Here is a 20,136-nt window from a genome sequence, read left to right on the forward strand (position 1 = left end):
CCCTTAATTAGTTTGTCTGTTTATACCTTGCTGTTTCATTGTCTCAATGCGATGGCTTACCACGCATTTAGTATCATTATTTAAGTCCGAGCCTTATTTTCCAAGTCCAGTTTCCTTTGTGCTTCCTGGTTTTGCCCTTTGCCTGTTTTGAACTTCGAGTACGTTATGAGTGTATTGGAACCTGTTATGTATACTGCCATTCATGGATTCTCCTAAATAAATAACACCTGCACTTGCATCCTGCCTTTAGACAGATTTCCTAATCCAAAATGATAGTTTTAGTGTTACAGGATTATAGTCTTAATCCTAAAAGCATTTTGTACATTTGCATATTAATACGTGTTGGTAGCTGGTAGTCATTTCTGTGTCATGCTAACTCAAGTGTAATTTGCATGATTGGCGTAGGGACCCTACAAAAACAAACAAAAACATCTCAATTCCCATCATCTCAAACAATAGGTTATGCAATATCAACATATCCATATATTGCGACTAAATAATTCACTGGTGCTAAAAGGTTACCTCCTAGAAGGTGCAAGATTCATGATGCACTTCCATTGCAGTATCCTAAAAGGCTCAACTTGAAAGTAAAAGTAAAGAATAATACATAGAGAGTTCTGTAATACTGCTTCTCTAGACACAGAGAGTGCTTTCTTATGGTTGAAACAATCAATACTCCAACCCAATCACAGGTTGCTATTAGAGAGAAAAAAAATGACATCTCTGAGGACTGAGCACTAAGAATCGCCACACAGTAAAAGAAAACAAGATCAACAGCTCCAGCGGGATGGACCAACAGTGCTCTAACTCAATTTCTATCCAGACAATCTATGACGTTGTGGCTGTGGTAACATTTGGCAACCATGAACCAATCAGGTCAAATTTATCTCCATCATATTAATTGGAAATGGCATCTTCTTCATTAACATCAACAAACTTCAATGCAACCAAGCCTCCTAATCATGTGGTTGTAGTGAAATATTCATACTGACAGTTAGGCTACGTTCACATTACCAGTTTAAAGTGACACAAATATGATTTTCTGGCTAAATATGACACAGATCCATTTTTCTCTGGATTGTGTGGATGCAGTAATCCAATCCATTCCAATCAGACCTTTCATATGTGGTCATAGATGATAGTGAGAATGACCAGATTGGAATTCATGTCACTTTTCTCAATGTGCTTTTTGCATTTCTTTTTGCGTTGTATTCCTACATTTAGTGGAAGGATGAGGAAATTTACTTGATATTTGGGGAAATTAATAGAAGTAAAACTAGAAGAAATCTACAGAAAGTGAGCAGTTTTTCAAAAGAATTTTCCAAGAAATGTCAAAGCAGTGCTACAAAAAATCATGACTACAATTAGATAATAATTACAATTAAGAGTGTAAACTTCAAGCTTCCACATAATACGATATAATTTAAATTCATAAGAAATGTGTCTTAATTTGACGGTGCCACTGAATCTGCAACGATATGCTCCAAGTGTTGGATTGTTACACCCCTAACTACAATGCCAAAGAATTCATTCATTCATTTGTTGCCTGTACAAATATGATTATTTTTGTTGTTTGTGACGTGGAAATCACGCAAAATTAGTATCAATGTGACACACAGATGTGTTTGGGGCCAGATGTGTTCATATTAAATACAGACATGAGTCTCTTTCAGCTATGAATGTGAACCTTCAAGATTGACAGATACAATCTGATGATGCAATGAAGTTGTAATGTGAACGTGGCCTTAGTGGTGTGTCTTAAAAGATGTGTTAAGAAGAAAAGAAGTTGGCTGTGGAGTCACTACTCACTTTGAGGGAGTCGAAGCAGGCGATGACTCTCCCGTTCTCCACCTGGCAGCTTTTGGCCGGATGGGCGAACTTACATTCAGAGTCGGGTCGGGAACATGTGCCTCGCTGGAACTCGCGACACACTTCCAGCGTCAGCCATTTCGTGTCCCGGATGGGCGTCACATTAACCGCCATTTTGGCTTAAAAGCAAAAAAAAATCCAGACGATATGATGGCGCTGATGGAGAGGGAGCTTTTTGTCCGGTTTGGTTTGTGCACTCGGAAAGAGAGACGAGATTTGGATGTGTTTTGGCTTTTCGTTTGTAGGCACTCAGAAATCAAAACTCAGAGGCCCATTGTTGTGACCTTTTTGTTTTTTGAAGCCTCTATCTGTGGAGGCCTCCGTCTCTCGTTTGCTCACTCTTTCTGTCTCGCTGTCAGTCAGTCTCTCCTCAGCTGCGCTGCCAGGCCAGACGGATGGTGAAACTCATTATTGATTACGTGTGGTTGCGGGGGCAGAGGGGGAGAGAGTCGGCGGTGTGGAAAGAGGCAGTAGCAGTCACCTCTCGCCCACACTCACTCACTCACACACACACACACACATACACACACACACACGCGCGCACACTGCCTGGATCCGTCCTTATGACACAGACTCGAGAAGCAACATGGGGGCACACGGCAGGGGGGCGGAGGGTGTTGCTGTGGTGACCAGGTGCGTAGCAGAGCCCGTTCTCGTCCAGGACTGCGGACGTCACTTGGCACTGAAGCGGGTGGCGGGTGGCAGAAGCGGGAAAAAGGGGGCGGGGGGGTGGCGTTGCCCTTTCAAGCAGTCCAAGCAGCAGCGGATGTCAAAGGCACGTCTGTCAGTAGCAACCTGTGGGGGAGAGGAGAGAGTTAACGCTTAGCTCTATCACACTAATACACACAGGCCTCAATCAACAGCCACGGCTCTGAAGTGGAAAAATCAAATGGAGCAGCGGGTCTCTTACAGTGAGTGATGAATTTGTTAAAAAGCAGAACGAGAGTGCCAGAGCGAGAGCAGGCATGGGTCAGAGTGCCAATGTTACTCTCACAGGCGTCTGCTCATTGATGAAGGGTTTTGAATTTTCATCATTTTCAAAAAAAAATCCGCACTACGATGAATCATTTTTAATTTCAATTCATTGTATACGAAAATGTGACCAAACGGAAATAAAATTGTAATTACCTCAGATCTGATTGCATCCCATATAATCAGAAAATGAATAAAAGTATTTCTTCTCATTCATGCTGTGTTTGTCAAGCTTGCACCCTAAACAAATTGTGGGTTTTTTTAGACGTCATTGAGCGAACCATACAAAAAGAGCTTGCTGTTGGAAAATACATATTACTTTGCTCTCTCATGCAAACATGCTGTTTTGAATTCTACATCAAAAAATTTTGCATTTAATTTCTCTTTTCTTTAAAAAAAACTGTTTTTTTTCCCACAAATACAGCACAAAGGGTGTTGACTTCACTACTGCCATGTCTGAGATGTCTTACGTTCTTTGTGACACTGCTAAATATTGACTACAGTTTAAAAAAAAGAATGAAACTACAAGAACATAAATGTGAAAAGTGTGAAACATACTGCACAGAGTAAATCAGAAAGCCACGGGCTGTGACGGTGTTTCTGACCAGATGTAAGGAAACATAACCTTCAAACACCTGAAGAAATGAAAGACGGAGATGAAGAAAGTGAAGGAAAGGAAAAAGAGATACAGAAAGAGTTCACATTTCGAGTTCTTAGCGAGAGAGGAAGTGAGATGAAGTGATGCACTGTGAAGGAAAAGGAGGAGTCTTATGGTTTGGCAAAGAGAGAACAAGAGATTGAAGCAGGAAGGGAAAGATAGAGTGCATTTCAGGGGGTCATAGTGAGAAAGAACGAAAGAAAGAAAGAAAGAAAAAAAGAAAGAAAGAAAGACCTCTGACTTTTAATACTGTATACTGTCTACATAGACTATCCCTGTGCTGGGAACTCTATAGTTTACCTAAAGCCAGCAGAGGTACAACTTTAAGTCCTTTAAATGTCATCTATATTTTGTTGTTCTGCATTTTAAACTCAACCAGTATTAGCACAAAGTATCTTTTCTTTAAATCTTTTCCGTCACCTACCATCAATTCAAGTGGTATACAGTACATTACATAGGATTATTTCTACAGGTCATTTTATATCAGGTAAAAAAACAGCAAAAAAAAAAACAAACAAAAAAAAAAAAAAACAGCATAATCTTTCCAGGGCCGGGTGTAAAAATGACCAAAATGACAGATTTGGACGGGATGAAAATCCCAAAGAGACACCGACAATAAGTAGATTACCCCACCTCCTCATGTAAATAGGGTTTAAGAGGATTCAGATGAACAGGTCCTGAGAAACTACGGCATATAGAAAGTACGGGGATTGGAGACAGTGATACAGTGAGAGTGGAAGAGATGAAAAAGAGAATGAGATTTACAGTGTTTTCCAGTCAGAAGGCAGTTGCACACAGGTTTTGAGTAACGCTACAGAGATAAAGCCTGTCTCATTTCAAAAGCAGTTGCCCTCTGAGGTTTAAGCAATCCCATAATTCTCTACATTGGACCGCAGGTCTATGTTTCGACACACAAACTGTTGCATGAACCAAACAGTATGTTTACAAATGTAAGTCAATTGTTTATCTTGTCGCTAACACAACTTGCAGTGTTTGTGCTCGGAAATGTGTATGCGATTTACCAGCGGTTGTTTCTGGTGTGGTTAAAATTAACAGTTAATACAGTATCACAGTTTGTTTATCTAGCTTATGAGGATAACTGGCTAGTTATCATAATGTGGCTAGTTATCAAATTATAATGAAATGTTGCTTAGCAGCAGCACTGCGTCCCAGCTTCGTAGTAGATTCTGAAAGCAAATGTTTCTGATCTTTCTGGAATGTAACACCCCCAAAATCTAGCAAGAAAATCGGATCAAATGTTATCAAATGTTATTAGTTGTCCATCGTTGTCAACTATAACAATCATTTTGAAAGATTGTTATAGCTAGATAGCCATCATACTCAGTCCTTTTAGATAAAAAGCTTGCCAGAAAGTTCCACAAGGGCATCTGGTTGAAACCAGTTATGAACTCGAGTGATGTAGCTAAGGTTGAGGAATTGTAGAAGTTCAGGAGTTGAATAAACTTAGGTTAGTGATATACTTACTTACACAGTGAATGAAAAGCTACTGCTTTTTCCAGCAGACATGTTTTTTTCAATGTTTCCAGGGGTATAGCAGCTACATTAAAGATAGAGATACATGGAATTGCGATACTCTCTTACTAGCTAACTAGCTAGCCATGCTATTCAGTGAACAGGTTCGATTGTTAGCAGAACCATAAACTAGTAAATGATGGCAAATAAACAAATAAACAAACTATTAGTGCTGCACATTAAAAGGTATGACGTAGTATGACACTGTTTCTTTTCAATTATAATTCTGTCTAACGAGACAGGAAGCGTTGAAGGGCGTGGCCTCGAGAAGCAGCTACTTCCAAAATGGAACAGAGCTACCATGAGATGGAAAATGTGTTTTGTGTGTATGTGTGTGTGTGTGTGAGAGAGAGAGTCATATAGAAACACAGTGCTCCATTTAGATAGAGTGGGAGTAAAATGAGGTTAGGTAAAAATACTTCATTGTTTTAACGGACAGTGTAAATATGTCACAGCCTGTCCCCTCAGCTGGAATATTCCCCTGCGTAGTGACCCCTGTTCCCCCCAGCCTTCTGCCCCACCCCGCCCTGTGAAGGAAGCACTGTGCTGGCGAACATGTCCCCGCAGCGTCGGCCTCGTGATGCCCACAGCTAATTCCATTAGCAGCACATTAAATATGAAGCAGGCCATTTGTCTCAGCACTGCCTCCTTTTCCCCTTCCTCATTTCCTCTGGAACATTTTAAATCTAACGCACCCTGGGTGAGGGGGAGCATGGGACAGTGTGCTGTATGGCGCTCAGAACAAGGTTCTCGCGTATATATGGTTATAACACATACAGAAATAATAATATATATCCATATCTATAACAACTATCTATCAGACTGTCTGATTTTATTTACAAAAAATATAGATCTGCTTCCTGGCACATGGTTTCCATTAGAATGGAGAGAGAGAGAGAGAGAGAGAGCCAGAAAGACAGAGACAAAGTGAGACAGAATCACACAGTGAGAGAGAGACAGAAAGACCGAGTGACAGAGAAATGCACCTGAGAAGGAGAGACAGAAAGACAGAGACACACAGTGAGAGAGAGAAAAACAGAGGGACAGACAGAGGGAGAGACAAAGACAGAGAGAAAAAGAGCGAGAGAGACAGAAAGACAGATAGAGATAGATGTAGAGGCACAGAGAGACAGACAGAGAGAGCGAGAGAGAGAGAAAGAGAGGGTGAGGGAGAGAGACAGAAAAACAGACAGAGCCCGAGAGATGGAAAGACATAGTGAGAGAGATAAATACAGAAATACAGAAAGAGAGACAGAGCAAGACAGATATACAAAGTGAGAAAGCCAGAGAGACAAGATAGAGACAGAGAGATAAAGAAAGACAGTGAAAAACAGAGACTGAAAGGCACAGTGAGAGCGACAGAAAGATACAGAGAGACAGAAGGACATAACGAGGGAGAGAAAGACAGAAATAGAGACACACAGAGACACGGTGAGAGAAAAAAAACTAATAGAGACAGAGAAAGACAGTCAAAAATACACACACACACACACACACACATGCACACACTTGTCTATGCTCTCTGTTAAAACTGGTGTGAGAGTTAATTATTTTTTTTTTAGTTAAATTCCTAACACACACCGCACACACACACACACACATACACACACACATACACTGGCTCAATTGCAAATATGCTGGGAGGCACTGAAACGCCCATCTAACACAAACCCACAGGCCACCTCCAACACACACACAACTTCACGCACACTCACACATAGACACACACACACACACTATCATTTGCGTTAATAACAGAATCAATGCACGTTTCATCAAGAAAAAACACACAACGTCATATTATCTTGTCATTACACACATATGATAATAAATAAAATGTGGTTTTAATTACATAGAAATAAGAGTGTGTGTGTGGGTGTGTGTGTGACCTGTAGGTGAAAAAGCTTTACATTAGTGTGTGTATACTCATACATTTAGAGACCTCAGCAGTCAGTAATGCCATCATTATAACTACATGGAGGTAATAATTATGTCATCTGCCAGCAAACTGATGTTATGACCTGAGGTGTGTATCGCTTAACTCAATAGCACATTGACTTTTGCCGCAGGTGTGAGATTTTCTCGTCAGGATTTTTCCACACCATTAAACTCGACACACCGTAACTCTGTCATTTGCCTGGTTTAACTGAACGGAGCGGCGCATTCACACAGCAGTGATGTTTACAAGACTGGAGAGATCGGTTATGACACGAGCTCCTGATTTGCATACCGACCTGAGTGTTACGTAAGGAATAACACACCTTTAACTGGCTTGCTGTTAAAGAAAATTAATCAGTGACGGCGTGGTGTGATGCAGGCTGACGTTAAGCGAGTAACTGTTACCACCCTGAAGTTGATTATTTTCCAATAACAGCACATCCTGTGTTATAAAGTGTTTTATTCTTCTTATACCACAGCAATTAACAACTATTACCTTCTTTAAGCCTTCCATCCTGAACACTTTTATAAAGAATGTTACAAAATGCTGACACTGGAGACTCCTTCTAAATAAACGCAAACATCTCTGCACAGAAAACATCACCCTATAAACGTTTTTAGTCCGTTTGTGTGGCACATCGAATAACGTATTAGAACAAATGCATTAACGCTAACAACTGTCAAAGTACTAATCAAAACCTTTTTGACCAATCAGATTTGAGAATTCAACAGCACTGAGTCATATATGATGTTTCTACAGGTTTGCTTTTAAAGCAAGTAGGTTTTCCTATGAATTGAGTCTCTGCTAACTTCTTTATCAATGTGGAATGAGAGATGGATGGATATTAATGCAAACTACATTTTGTGTCAGCGTTACACTAATCCCGTCAGAGTGGAACAAGTTGCGAACATTAGCACAGAATGTTATTAGAATCTGAGAAGAACGTCCTGCGATAACGATACAAAGAATATGCGTTTGAAATGTAACACTCCAAGTGTGTTACTTTTTAAGAAATTTCTTTCTTCAAAGGACAGCACACTCACAGGATGTACACGACTATGAAGATTCAGACTGTTGAAGTAATTTCGAAGTTTTATACAGTTTATATTATTCTTTTTTTTAAACAAATTATTAAACAGCTTATTAATGTTCGACTGGATACAAAATTCATTTGGATTCACTTCTATTTATTTTCTCGTTATGTACAGGATGCATAGATACAGATTTTTTTAACGGACTAAGCTACATGTAAACGCAGATGTTAAGGCAAATATGGAGAAACAATAATGGGGCTTGGTCAGGGTGGAGTTAAAGTAAAAGTTAGGAAAAACAGGAAGAATGTAAAGAATAGATTTATGTTTACGATACAAAATTGCTAACCACAAGCGCTAGTGCAACTTAGCTAATTTAGCTAACTGTCAATGAAAGCTAGAAGTCTCACCTTTGCTTCAGTGGATAATGCCAAATGGATAATTTAAACTTGTACCTTTTAAGAATTGCTGCTGTAATCATAAAGTCTCTCGACAACTTAAATCTAACCGTTACATCAATATATTTACAATTTTTAGTGTAAAATGGTTAGCCAATATACTAAATCAAGGTCATGAAATCATAATGTCTAAGCTAATTTTGCGTAATTTCAAAATAATTAAATAACACCAAATTTTTTTGTTAATTTGATGCTAAAGAAAAAGTGCCCAGTGTTTGAAGGATAACCCAACCTAGCACTCACCTCCTACACTTACAGCTCACTTTAAGTTAATTCATACTTTATCCATAAAAAGTGAGCAATGTCTTGAGGAGCATTTATTAATAATTTTGCCATACGTAGTTATGTATTTAATATTGGCCTCAAATGGCATTCCTTAGTTTATTGAGTTTGAGTGTGTTTACAGCCCAAAACCTGAATTTCAACATGATATATTGGGGTTACATCACAAGATTTTATATCGGGTTTTAACACACCAAAGGTAGAAAATGAAATAAAGTAGCTAAAAGATATGAGTCATTGAGTGTTTCACAGTGAGTTTGAACCTGTTCATGCCGATCAATGCATAATTGATATTTGTGTAATATCAAGAATAGTTTCAGGTTTTTTTAACCCTCGATTCTTGGTTCTTTAGTATTGAAACTGAAACAAACTTGTCTCCCGCTTCTAAAGGGGTGGGGTTTCTGTTTGCAATCAAACAGGTTTTTTTATGAGATCAAGGTTAAGCTGTACTTAAAGATGGAAGATGGTGTCCGAGTCTGTACATAAGAACGTAAGAACAAATAAGAAATGGATTTAATGGAGAAAATGACAGAAATCCAGAATATTGCCTGAAATTAACATACTAGAATATGAGTCACGGGTGTGTGCTAGTTCTCTAATTAGATCAAATTGACAGTTGAATGATGATGATGATGACGAAACTTAATCAACGACTGGACAATGCTGAAACTGATTAAGATTCAGAGCGGATATTTCAGAAACCCCAGCTGAGAAGCAACAAAATTATAGTGTGTTGACAAGGAACATTAATAAGAGGCACTGAAAAAAAGGCACATTAATAAAATGTCTGAAGTTAACGGGTCATCAATAAGAGTCTGAATGCAAATGAATTATGAATGAGATCATTCCATATGGCCAAAGGCGTAGAGATATTATAACACCCCGTCTGACTCTGTGCATGGGAATGACTAATAAAGGCAGATGACATGAAAACAGTACCACACATTCACTCACTCTAGCACTTAATTTCAATAGCAACTTGTTAAACACATCTGCAGGTGTTTAACATGCAATTTGTACGCTTTTTAATGTGGGACACTCAAATCAGGATCCACAAATTTATGCAATTTTCCACTTAAGAGCAGTTTTGATTTTATATTGTGTTTGATGGAACCAATAGGCGAGATATAACTGGTGTTAAATACACATTCAAAGCACAGTGAGTCATAGATCACTGAATGCCTTAAAATGTTCTTTCAGTTTCTTTCAAAATTTAAAAAAAAATAAACATTCATTAGCATTCATTATGCTTCCTAGGTGTTGTTGTCTGTATAGCAAAGCCACCAACGACGCTCTTATTGCATGCGAGGCAGCATGAGGCTCTTTCACACAAACACACACACACACACAAAACACTGTTTACTTCAGGGTGTTCTGAACACCAGTCATGAGACACGTAAAACACACACACACACACACACACAGTTAGCAGGCATCTGGTTTCATTTTTTGAAGGCCTACAATTGATAATGTGCAAATCACATGGGCCGTTTCACCTCGGCCAAGTCACATTCTTTAGGAAGGATGGAGAAAATGAACCTTTTTAAACTGTAGTAAACGCAGCGAAGTTTATCAGACAAGTGACATCTGATTTCATTCTGTTCATTTGTTTAACTCGGAGCCTTCAAGGGAACCTCCGAGTTGTTTTAGCTTGTTGAATTTCTGTTGCCAGTTGCACAAATCAAATGCAAGTTTGATCTTAATTCAGCGTGTAAAGTCAGTCCTAAACCATATGTTGATAGGAGTTTGTTTAAAATTATTCCACAGCACTGCTGAATTCTTGAATCTGATTGGTCAGAAGATTGGCTGATTGATTTATTTTCTATAACAGTTTACATGTCACGGTTTCCTCCTTTGCCTCATTGTTCCCATGGTGAAGAACACCATGTGCTCATGTTTGTTTTGATTTCTGTTCTAGTCCTGTCTCTACCCCTGTCATGTCATTGGTTTGTTGCCTGATTGTGTTCACCTGTTGTGTGTATAGTTCTGTTCAGTTTGTCTACTTAAACCCTTGCTGTGTTTCTTTCTATGTTTGTTTCTGATTATTGATTATCCTTGTTTAACTTTGCATGCTGGTGTTTTGACTTGGATTATGATTCTTGAATTTGCACCAATAAAACACATACCGAGTTTATGGACTTGCGGCCTGCCTCTCACCTCATGTTAAATCAGGGCAGATTTAGGGGTTAGGTGTACATTTTAAGTTATTACTTAAGACTGCATTTGAACTATGCTTCTTGGTGTTTTTTTTTTTAAACCATAGCTCGTAAACTTCAAACATCAAATTGGGCAACAATAGAGTTTATGTTCTACTGTCGCAATCTGAATCTGATGTCAGCCTTTTCCCAGAATACCACGCTATGTGTGAGTAAACAGGCTGAAGTGTGGCAGTTGTGGCAACATGACTCCATCTGCCCCCTTCTACTACTTGTTCTCTCCACATTCTCTTTAAATCCAACACACACACAAAGAAAAAGGCAAATAAATGCATTTATGTAGCACCCACACCTCCGCCTGCCACTTTACACCAAGTGTAACACATCGGCACCTAACCAGAGAGACTGTGAGAAAGAAAGACGGTGGGGGGAAAAAGCAATAGAAAAGGAGAAAGATGAAGGAGCAGTGCAAGGTTTAGAGGAGGTTAACAAGAAAGTAAATTCAAAAGGATCGCAGACATAAAAAAGAAGAATGCTAAAAAGGGAGGGAGAGAAAGTGAAAGAGAGAGCGAGGGAGGAGACGGCACCGCTCTGCCTGCCGCCATCTTTTCACCTCAAATGACTCTTAGGCAAGCAGAAGCCAACTGCTGTTCCAGCCACAACGACTGACCTTTGGAATGCAAACAAACCCAACTGCAACTAATCAAAAAAGAAACAATCTGGTCCAAATAATTATCAGAAGAAAACCTCAACTACTGTACGGTTGCATTTTACCCCACTACCATCCACCTCTCCTCTCATGGATGATCTATGGTTTTATGTTTTATTACCACTGAGTTTTTTTGGAAAGCTAAGGAACTGGGAGGACTCATTTCATGCTGAGCAGAACAAGCTGGAGAACTTGAGCTTGTTCTTAATCATTCCTTCAGGATATAAACAAAAGCATATTTCCCATAGATGCTTTAATCATAGATTATCTGGATGAATTGTAAAATCTACTGGATCAAAAATAAAGCGTTTTCTGAAACCTCTCAGAGAAATGAGCTCACCCGCTGCTCTGTGATCAGATTTCTGGTGGTTTGGATGGACTCTTGGCAGTAGGAACGTCATATCGTGCCATATTTTATTTTACTTTTTTTTTTTACTTTTTAAAACACTTTTTCTTTCCAATTTAGTCCTAGAAAATTTCCATTTCTCTATTGTTCATAAATTGCCAGTCCAAATGGGTGAAGGCTAATCAGTGCTTCCTTATGACATACTGCATAAAGCCACTTGACCTTTTCATATGAGTCACTAGTGAAAGCTAATTGTCTATATCTCTTCTGTATACAAGAGCTAAAAAAACATCAGTAATTGGCAGGGAAGTCAAGGCTACCAAGTGGAACAGCAGTGAAGTAGTAAAGTTCGAATCATTTGACCATAGCATACAAAATGAGGTTCATTGGATAGTGAAGGGTTCTTATATCACAGTGCTGTTAAATACTGAATTCTGATTGGTCAGGATGTGTTGATTAATGTTCTATAACAGCAGCTCGGACAGTATTTCCAGTTGCAAGGTGTATAATAATGTGCTTGTTATAGTATGTTATCATTCTAGAGTAACAACTAACACAGGGACTAACATGGAATTGTATGGCAGACACTCTACTTTGCTGTAAGGAAAAGTTATGGAAGGAGTCTCCAGTGTCAGTGCTTTGTAGCAATCAAAAGTAAAGCTGCAACTTTGTTTTCCTGACTAACAAGAGAGATGGGAAAAAAGAGAGTCTGGTGAAGGAATGACTATTTATAGCTGTTATAACCTAAGTGATAACAGGAACTAACTTGTTTTGCGGACATTCCACAACATTGAATGTAACTTTAAATGTATAAAAGTACAATGTGTCAGTCATTAATAAATAAAAAATGTAATTGGTGGCTTAATAAAATAATAAAATGCTGTTACTGGAAAACAATCAACTTTGCAGTATGACAACTCCCCGTCATGAATTATTTTCATATAACAGCATGCCCATATAAGCGTTCCTTAACTTCTTAAAGGAGTTTAACTTAGAACCTTCTCTGATAGAGAACCACTCTGTTGTAGGGCCTTACATTGAAACTTCACAGGCTCGTCCAGAACAACGAGCCAAAAACTCCTTTTAAATTTGTAAGAAAAGCTACTACCAATAACCCTGTGCCTCATTACTAACCTTAATTATTTGTATAGATTTAAATTAGAATTCTTACTAACTTACCATCATGAGACCATGTTGTGTGAGCTAAACTATTTCTGGATCAGTGATGGGCATTAAATGATGCCAGCTGCCTTGCCAGGCAGGATCGAATGTCCTGCAGTGATGAGTCAGTGAGTGCAAACGAGTCAGAGGTCAGAGATTGCAGCAGGAGAAAGCACACGCTCTCGTGGCCTCGGATTACAAAGCACCACTTACTGCTGCAACAGAAAAAAGGGAGGAGAGAGGTAGGATGTGGAGGAGAATTGAAGAGTAACAAAGGAAAGACAGAATGAGGCAGAGACCATCAGATCAGCTGAATCAGATTGTGGAGTAGAAGGAGGCAGATCGGAACAAAGAAAGCAGATACAAAACAAGAGAAGATGGAAGAGTGAAGATGGGAGTATGGAGCAACTTCAATTTCCTCTCCTTGTCCTTTTCACCTTCCATCACAACTCAATTTGTGAATCATATTTTGTATGAATCATGCGCAGTGCAAGATATAACAGGTGTGTTATAACAACTATAATAAACAGTAATAATGGCTTACTAATACATCATGGCAACTTCCTTTTCTTTGATCCTAGTAGTCTTTTATAAGTCTGAGAATTTACTTTAGTAAAGCTAAACTCTTGCATCATTCCCTGAGTTACTCTGTGTTCAGAAAGTCCTGGAATGTATTTGTTATTCATAAATCATACTGTCTCTTCCAACTGAAGGTACACAATGTCCCAATAATCTGTCCATATGAGCAGACTGCACATGAGGAGACTGCCATCGTTCAAAAGTTTTACAATCACACTCAAAAGTAGTTTTCACAAAGCCTATATGCTGTTGTTAGCACATTAACTAGCTAGCATTAGTAGTGAAGATTATATTTACATTCTTCATTCTTGTATAAAACTTGTTTCAATTAGAATAATTCATTGTAGTCACTGAATAACAGGCTCCAATAAAAAAAGCTGGGACTTCGATGAGTTAATATCCTCTCAGAAATCCTGTCAGGTTAGCTCATTTTAGCTAGTTCGCTAGTATTAGGAAGATATATATATATATATATATATATATATATATATATATATATATATATATATATATATATATAAATCATGAATATGACTTCAAATCCTCTCAGAAAGCCTGTCAAGTTAGCTCATCTTAGCCAGAAAGCTATTGTTAGCAATCACTGTAAACATTTATGAATATGACTTTAAATCTTTTTAGAAATCCTGTCAGGTTAGCTCATGTTAGCTAGATAACTAGCATACTTAAGTGAGCATTATGACCATGTCTAATATATTTTAAAATTCTATCAGGTTATTATGTTAGCAAGCTTGCTAGCATTAGCAATGAAGATTATGAACATTCATGAAAATGACTTAAAATCCTCTTAGAAATACTGCCAAGCATTAGCAAGAAGTATGATAGAATTAATAAATATGACTTTAAATCCTCTCAGCAATCATGTCAGATTAGCTCAAGTTAGCTAACTAGCTTGTGCTAACAGAAAGAAATATGTTTCAATTAATGAATATGACTTAAAATCCTCTCAGAAATCATGCCAGATTAGCTCATGATAGCTAAGCAGCTTGCATTTACAGAAAGAAATATACAGTTAATGAATATATGACTTCAAATCCTTTCAGAAATACCACCAATTTCATTCTTCTTAACTAGATAGCTATTGTTAGCAGTGACTATAAACATTCATGAATATGACTCAAAATCCTTTTAGAAAAGCTGTCAGTGATCTAGCTAGCTAGCTTTAGCATGAAATATGATATGACTAAGAAATATGACATTAAAACCTCTTATAAATCCTGTCATTAGCTCATGTTAATTAGATAACTAGCATTATTGGAGAGCTTTATGACCATTTGAGATATATGCAAATTGAAATACCTCAGAAATCCTGTCAGCTTAGCTCATTTTGGCTAGTTAGCCTGGATTAGCAGCAAGAATGAGATAAAAGTTGAAATCCTGTCAGGGTTCTGGCTTCGGTTTTTAATGTGTTTTGCACTTACAGGTCACAGAGTATATGGACTCACAGGCAGGGTTAGCATTCATGCCTTTTCCTGTGATCTTATTCAGATGAAATTGAATGAAATCCAACCACACTGACAACTTTTTGAAACCCCCATGCATTTCTCATGAGATCAGGTTTAGCCAAAATACATCATATTGATAGTTTTGCATATTACTATGGATTTTCCCAAGTGGAAAGAACACGGAGAAAATGGCTTCATTCCTTCTGGATGGGATGGGGTTTCGCTCTGCAGGTGCCACAAAAACCCTCTGCAAGGTCGTTACCATCAAGAAAGCCTCACAGAGAGAGCCCAGATGGCACAGGCAGTGCATCAGGTGTGCAAAATGAATATGAATATAATCATAAAATCTATGATTAGCAAGACTGCGTGTAGCCGTGTGCAGAGGTTCGATGTACAACTCAGTTTTTGGTACTAAATGAACAAAAGCTATAAGGTGAAGCAAATTTATAGAACATCTCCATTTCACTGGCAAAGTATTCTATTGGAAAGGCAATAATCCTTGTCTGTGAAAGTATTCTTATGTCTCGTGTCTTTTTTCACTGTATTCATCAGAATCTGGCGGATGTTGAGTGTGAGAAATATGCTGAGACAGCCAGGTTGATGATGATGATCAGATCTGCGGCCTTTTTGTTATATTTATCGCAAAAGGTATCATGTGTCAGAACACTGGGTCTTACAAAGGATTGTAAAATGGAGAAGGCTGATTAGTTAAAGTGCTTTGTAATCCATAAGTAACATCTAATCTGTAAGTGAATGAAGCTGTAGAGCTAGACAGATTACTCGTTAGACACAAAGCTAGAATCTGGTCTCGTCTTACACATAAAGACAAAAGCACAAAGCAACATTTGAAGGGCAACAGGAAGCATGACGCAGCAAAAGCTAGCCAACCTACAGCACTGGGGTCAGCCTGTATGTGATTGTATATGAAATATGAAAGGTTACAATCTCGGCTGTAAATGCATTGATGCAGAGCAATATTTTTAACGCAAGGTGTCCTTTACTGGTAACACTTTACTGTAGGGTAGTGTTCATAGGGATACATAAGACATGCATAAACCATTCATGACCAACAGACATAAACCTAACAGCTTATTACAACTGCTTCAGACACCATAATGACTGGGTTTGTCAAATTTGATGTCAAGTTGACATGTCAACTAAGTTTGTGTTATGAAACTTTATGACACTGATATTCCAGCATCATAACAACTGGCTTTGTAGTGCAGTGCACTTCAAATAATGTTAATGTTAATGTCAAGCCAAACTCACAACCACAACCAAACTAATATACGGGCTGAGAAAATATAGCTGGACTCAATTCCATGTCATGAAGTTGTCATAACTTTACATAAAAAGGTGATAAATCTACTATTCGTAACTCTTTCATGACTATGTCATAGGTGGTCACATCATAAACATGTTGTGACTTTGACATACGCAAAGTGCATCGAGCTACAAAGTCTGTTGTCATGACAGTCCTTATAACAGGTTATGTCAACACAAATCTATGTCACTTCTGTTATTTCTTGACATCAAAATTGATAGAATCTTAATGACAGCTGACATTTATTGTAATACTATAAGCCTTCATACATGGTTATGCATGTTCGCTAGCTGTCATGAGTCTTATGTAGCACTCTAAACACCACCCTTGTGTAAAGTGTTACCCCTATATCATTCTTACAAGTTCCTATGACAAACTTTGTTGAATTATACTAAATGAAGATGTATTTACTCTTAATTTAAAAATCCCTCGGATGTATGAGCTGAGAAACATTGTAGGCCATTTTGATTCACGCTTTTAGTTGTACAAGACAAGTTTGCAAATTGGACACAGATTCAATCTGTCAAGCCAGAAATTCAAGCAAAACTATGCTAATGAGATTTACCAACCAGGCTGCACCTGTGAATACAACATAAACTGCAATAAAGCACATCACTGTGTATATAATAACGCTATAATTTTAACAAAAAACAAAAACAAACAAAAAAAACGGCCACAAAAAAAAAAAAAAAAAGATCTGTAAGTAAACCACTTGCCATGTTAAGATGAAGAATACAGTGGTAGCTTATTGGTCAAGCTTGGTCACAGCTAGGGGTGATTTAGCACAGTCAGACCACCTACCAGCATGTTTTGGGAGATAGTAGGAAACCAGAGAACCCTAAGGAAAGCCCAAGGGACATGGGGAGAACATGTGAAGCTGCACACAGACAATCTCAACTTGATCTCAGGATCGAATGATTACAGATACTTGTTCGAATTTGTAATAAGATGTCAATCTTTCCAGCTATTGTCCTAAAAAAATCTGCCCTTATCAATCCGCATGACATGTAGGAAAAGTTATGAAGGTTACAATTAGGGTTTAGAGTTGGGATTAACATGTGTACCATTTCTTATTACATTATTTGTATGAAATCAGTTTGTTCATATTTCTCATAAGACCATGTTACCTTAATTGACTCAGTCAGAGCTAAAATCCCTCAAGACAGACTCATTTAAAAGTGAATAAAATGCGAAAATATGGATAGCTTCTTGATGAAATTTGAGCATATTTAGCTTAACTGGAATGTCAAAATGTCAGAGTCATTCTGTTTGTATGATGCGTAAAAGGTCATCCTCATCTTCACTGGTTCATACTTAAAATAGACATGTAAGACATACTGTATTTATTTTTCCATTTATTTGCAATATTTGTGCATGCTTCGTTTGGGGTGTTTGGATTGTGTGTAGGTGTTTGTGCTGATTTTCTCTCCTGTAATTGGTGTATTTGTGCGTGTTCAGCTCTCAGTGTGTAGGCTGGGTGCATGCGAGTGTGCGAGGGCGTGTTTGTGCCGAACGCCCACTGCACCGTGTGAGCCGAGCTCCCACACTGAGATGGCCGTCTGCTCTAATGAAGTGGAAGTGAGAATGCTTATTTAGAAGTGGCAGCAAAATGGCTAATTGAGTGTGGCAGTGTGTGTAAGTGACCTGATCCACCCTTCGACCTCAGCGTGGACACATTACACCACTGACTACAGATCAGCCGTTCCTTCTGCTTTAGCAAGGATTAATATCTGCTTTAACATGGATTATAATGAGGCAAAACTGACCCCAGTTTAGCATGGCGGTAAATTCTAGTGATTGGGATGCGATTCGAAAACTATTAGAAAGTCTTTATTGATTTAAAATTGATTTTCTTTGACAGGGTGAATATCTCATTTGAACCTGATCTCATGAAGAATCTGTACCACTGCATCTGATTTCAAGGTAAATGAACTTTAATACCGGATGAGCAATGCCAGTCGTTACAAATTTGCAAGTGTTTTGCTTGTTTTTATTGTGGCCTAGTAATAAATAGATTTTAAAAATGCGTTGTTATTTAACGAAGAATAATGTATCATCATTGATATGGTGATGTTTTTATTTAAAATTTATGGAAGGAGTCTCCAGTGTCAGTGCTTTGTAACAGTCAAAGATAAAGCTGTAACTTTTCTGTACGTTTTCTGCTACTTTGTGTTTTATGGTTTTTCAGCTACAACAAGCTATATTTTTCTTGTCTAATTAACTTCAAGAGAAAGTGAGGGAACAATTGTTTTTAGCGATTATAGCTATCATAACGTAAGTGCTTACAGGACAATCCACATTCCTAAATGCAACTATAAATGGATAAAATGTATGATGGGTTGTTCTTTGGTAAATAGCAAATTGTAAAAAATAATTGAAACGTTGGCAAATTGCTGTGGCATAAGAGGAATAAATGACTTCAGGACATGCTGTTATAGGAAATTAATCAACTTCGGGGTGATAACGTAACTCTGTTTCACATCAGGCCACTTTGTTGTTGCTCATTTTCCTGTAAGCACACGCCCTGAAAATTAGTTCCTGTTATCTCTTTCGGTATAGTAGCTCTAAACAGTCGTACCTTCACCGGCCGCTCTTTTGACTCTATTGAATTTAAGAAGACAACTTGTCATGCACCAAGTCTATCCTGAAGACTTTCCCAACTTTATCTCTGACTGTTACGAAACACTAACACTGGAGACTCCTTCCAAAAATGTTAAATAAATGGCTGCTCAGAGAAAACTTCATCAGACCAACGAGTTCATGTTTTTAATCTGTTTTTGTGGAGCGTCCACCATGCAAGACCCTCTGTAAGAACTTGCGATTCATCTTGCAGCCAGAACTACTGTCAGCGTTGCTGTTGTAGAAATTAATCAACACTTTCTGACCAATCAGATTTGAGTATTTAGGAGTGCTGTGTTTTATTGCATTCTTTCTTTCTTTCTCTAGATCACCTATGGTGCAGTACATGGCACTGTTTCACATGCATCACAAGTCACAAGACCCACCCACATGATGGGACACACACACACACACACACACACACTGTAAACGGGGACTACTGCAGGAGCTGCGCTTACAAAGCAGGAACTGTCTCTTTATACAAAGGCAAGACTACCTCCTCTTTTAGCTGTAAGGAGGAGTGTGTGATTTCATTTTGTGCGCTGTCTGTGTTGCTGGCGATGGCGTGTATGCGTGTGTGTGTCCACATGCGGACAAAGACCCTACTCATAACTGAAACGGACGGGCCGAGGCAGCACACACTGACTCCAGTGTGTCACAGGGGAGAAGCGGACTGATGATGCAGCTCATGTGAAATGTGCTACGCTAGCTTTACTGGATAGGGGAAGGGGGGGTGGGGGTTGGGGGGTGGGGTGGGGGGGGGTGGCAGTTGGGAGACGTGTGTGGCATGTGCGATAGAGACATTTTAGCATGTAGGAACTTTATCTTAATGATAGATCGGTGGAGAGAGGCTTCTAGAAAGCAGGAGCCTGATTAGGTGTGGTGGTAATTAATTATCAGAAAGAAAAAAATACTACAAGACAACAAAATAAAAAAAAAACAAAGACAAAAAGATGATGAAGCATAGGAATAAATAAAATACGAATTCTGAGCTGCCAGGTGATGTCATCTGTCAGGACTTTTGGCAGGGCTGACTG

At 38.5% G+C, this 20,136-nt stretch overlaps 1 protein-coding gene and 1 long non-coding RNA gene across 12 annotated transcripts in view; one reads left to right on the forward strand and one right to left on the reverse strand.

The window, feature by feature from the left end:
• LOC113543058 (muscleblind-like protein 1) overlaps positions 1–20,136 on the reverse strand; it is a 115,779-nt gene that overhangs the window by 76,991 nt on the left and 18,652 nt on the right. For 10 of the 11 annotated variants that reach the window (XM_026941022.3, XM_026941021.3, XM_026941027.3 and 7 more), the window contains exon 2: positions 1,810–2,664. The exons of the other annotated variant lie outside the window; for it this stretch is intronic. In XM_026941022.3, the coding sequence (XP_026796823.1) occupies positions 1,810–1,983 (174 nt within the window). In that variant the 5' untranslated portion in view covers positions 1,984–2,664. The remainder of the gene's footprint in view (positions 1–1,809; positions 2,665–20,136) is intronic. 11 annotated transcript variants of the gene reach the window in all.
• LOC128317146 (uncharacterized) lies at positions 2,641–19,818 on the forward strand. The gene is made up of 3 exons (XR_008300678.1): positions 2,641–2,780; positions 18,342–18,403; positions 19,427–19,818. It is a non-coding gene; the product is annotated as an uncharacterized LOC128317146 (long non-coding RNA).

Source organism: Pangasianodon hypophthalmus, chromosome 21, assembly GCF_027358585.1.
Source record: "Pangasianodon hypophthalmus isolate fPanHyp1 chromosome 21, fPanHyp1.pri, whole genome shotgun sequence".
Lineage (NCBI taxonomy): Eukaryota > Metazoa > Chordata > Actinopteri > Siluriformes > Pangasiidae > Pangasianodon > Pangasianodon hypophthalmus.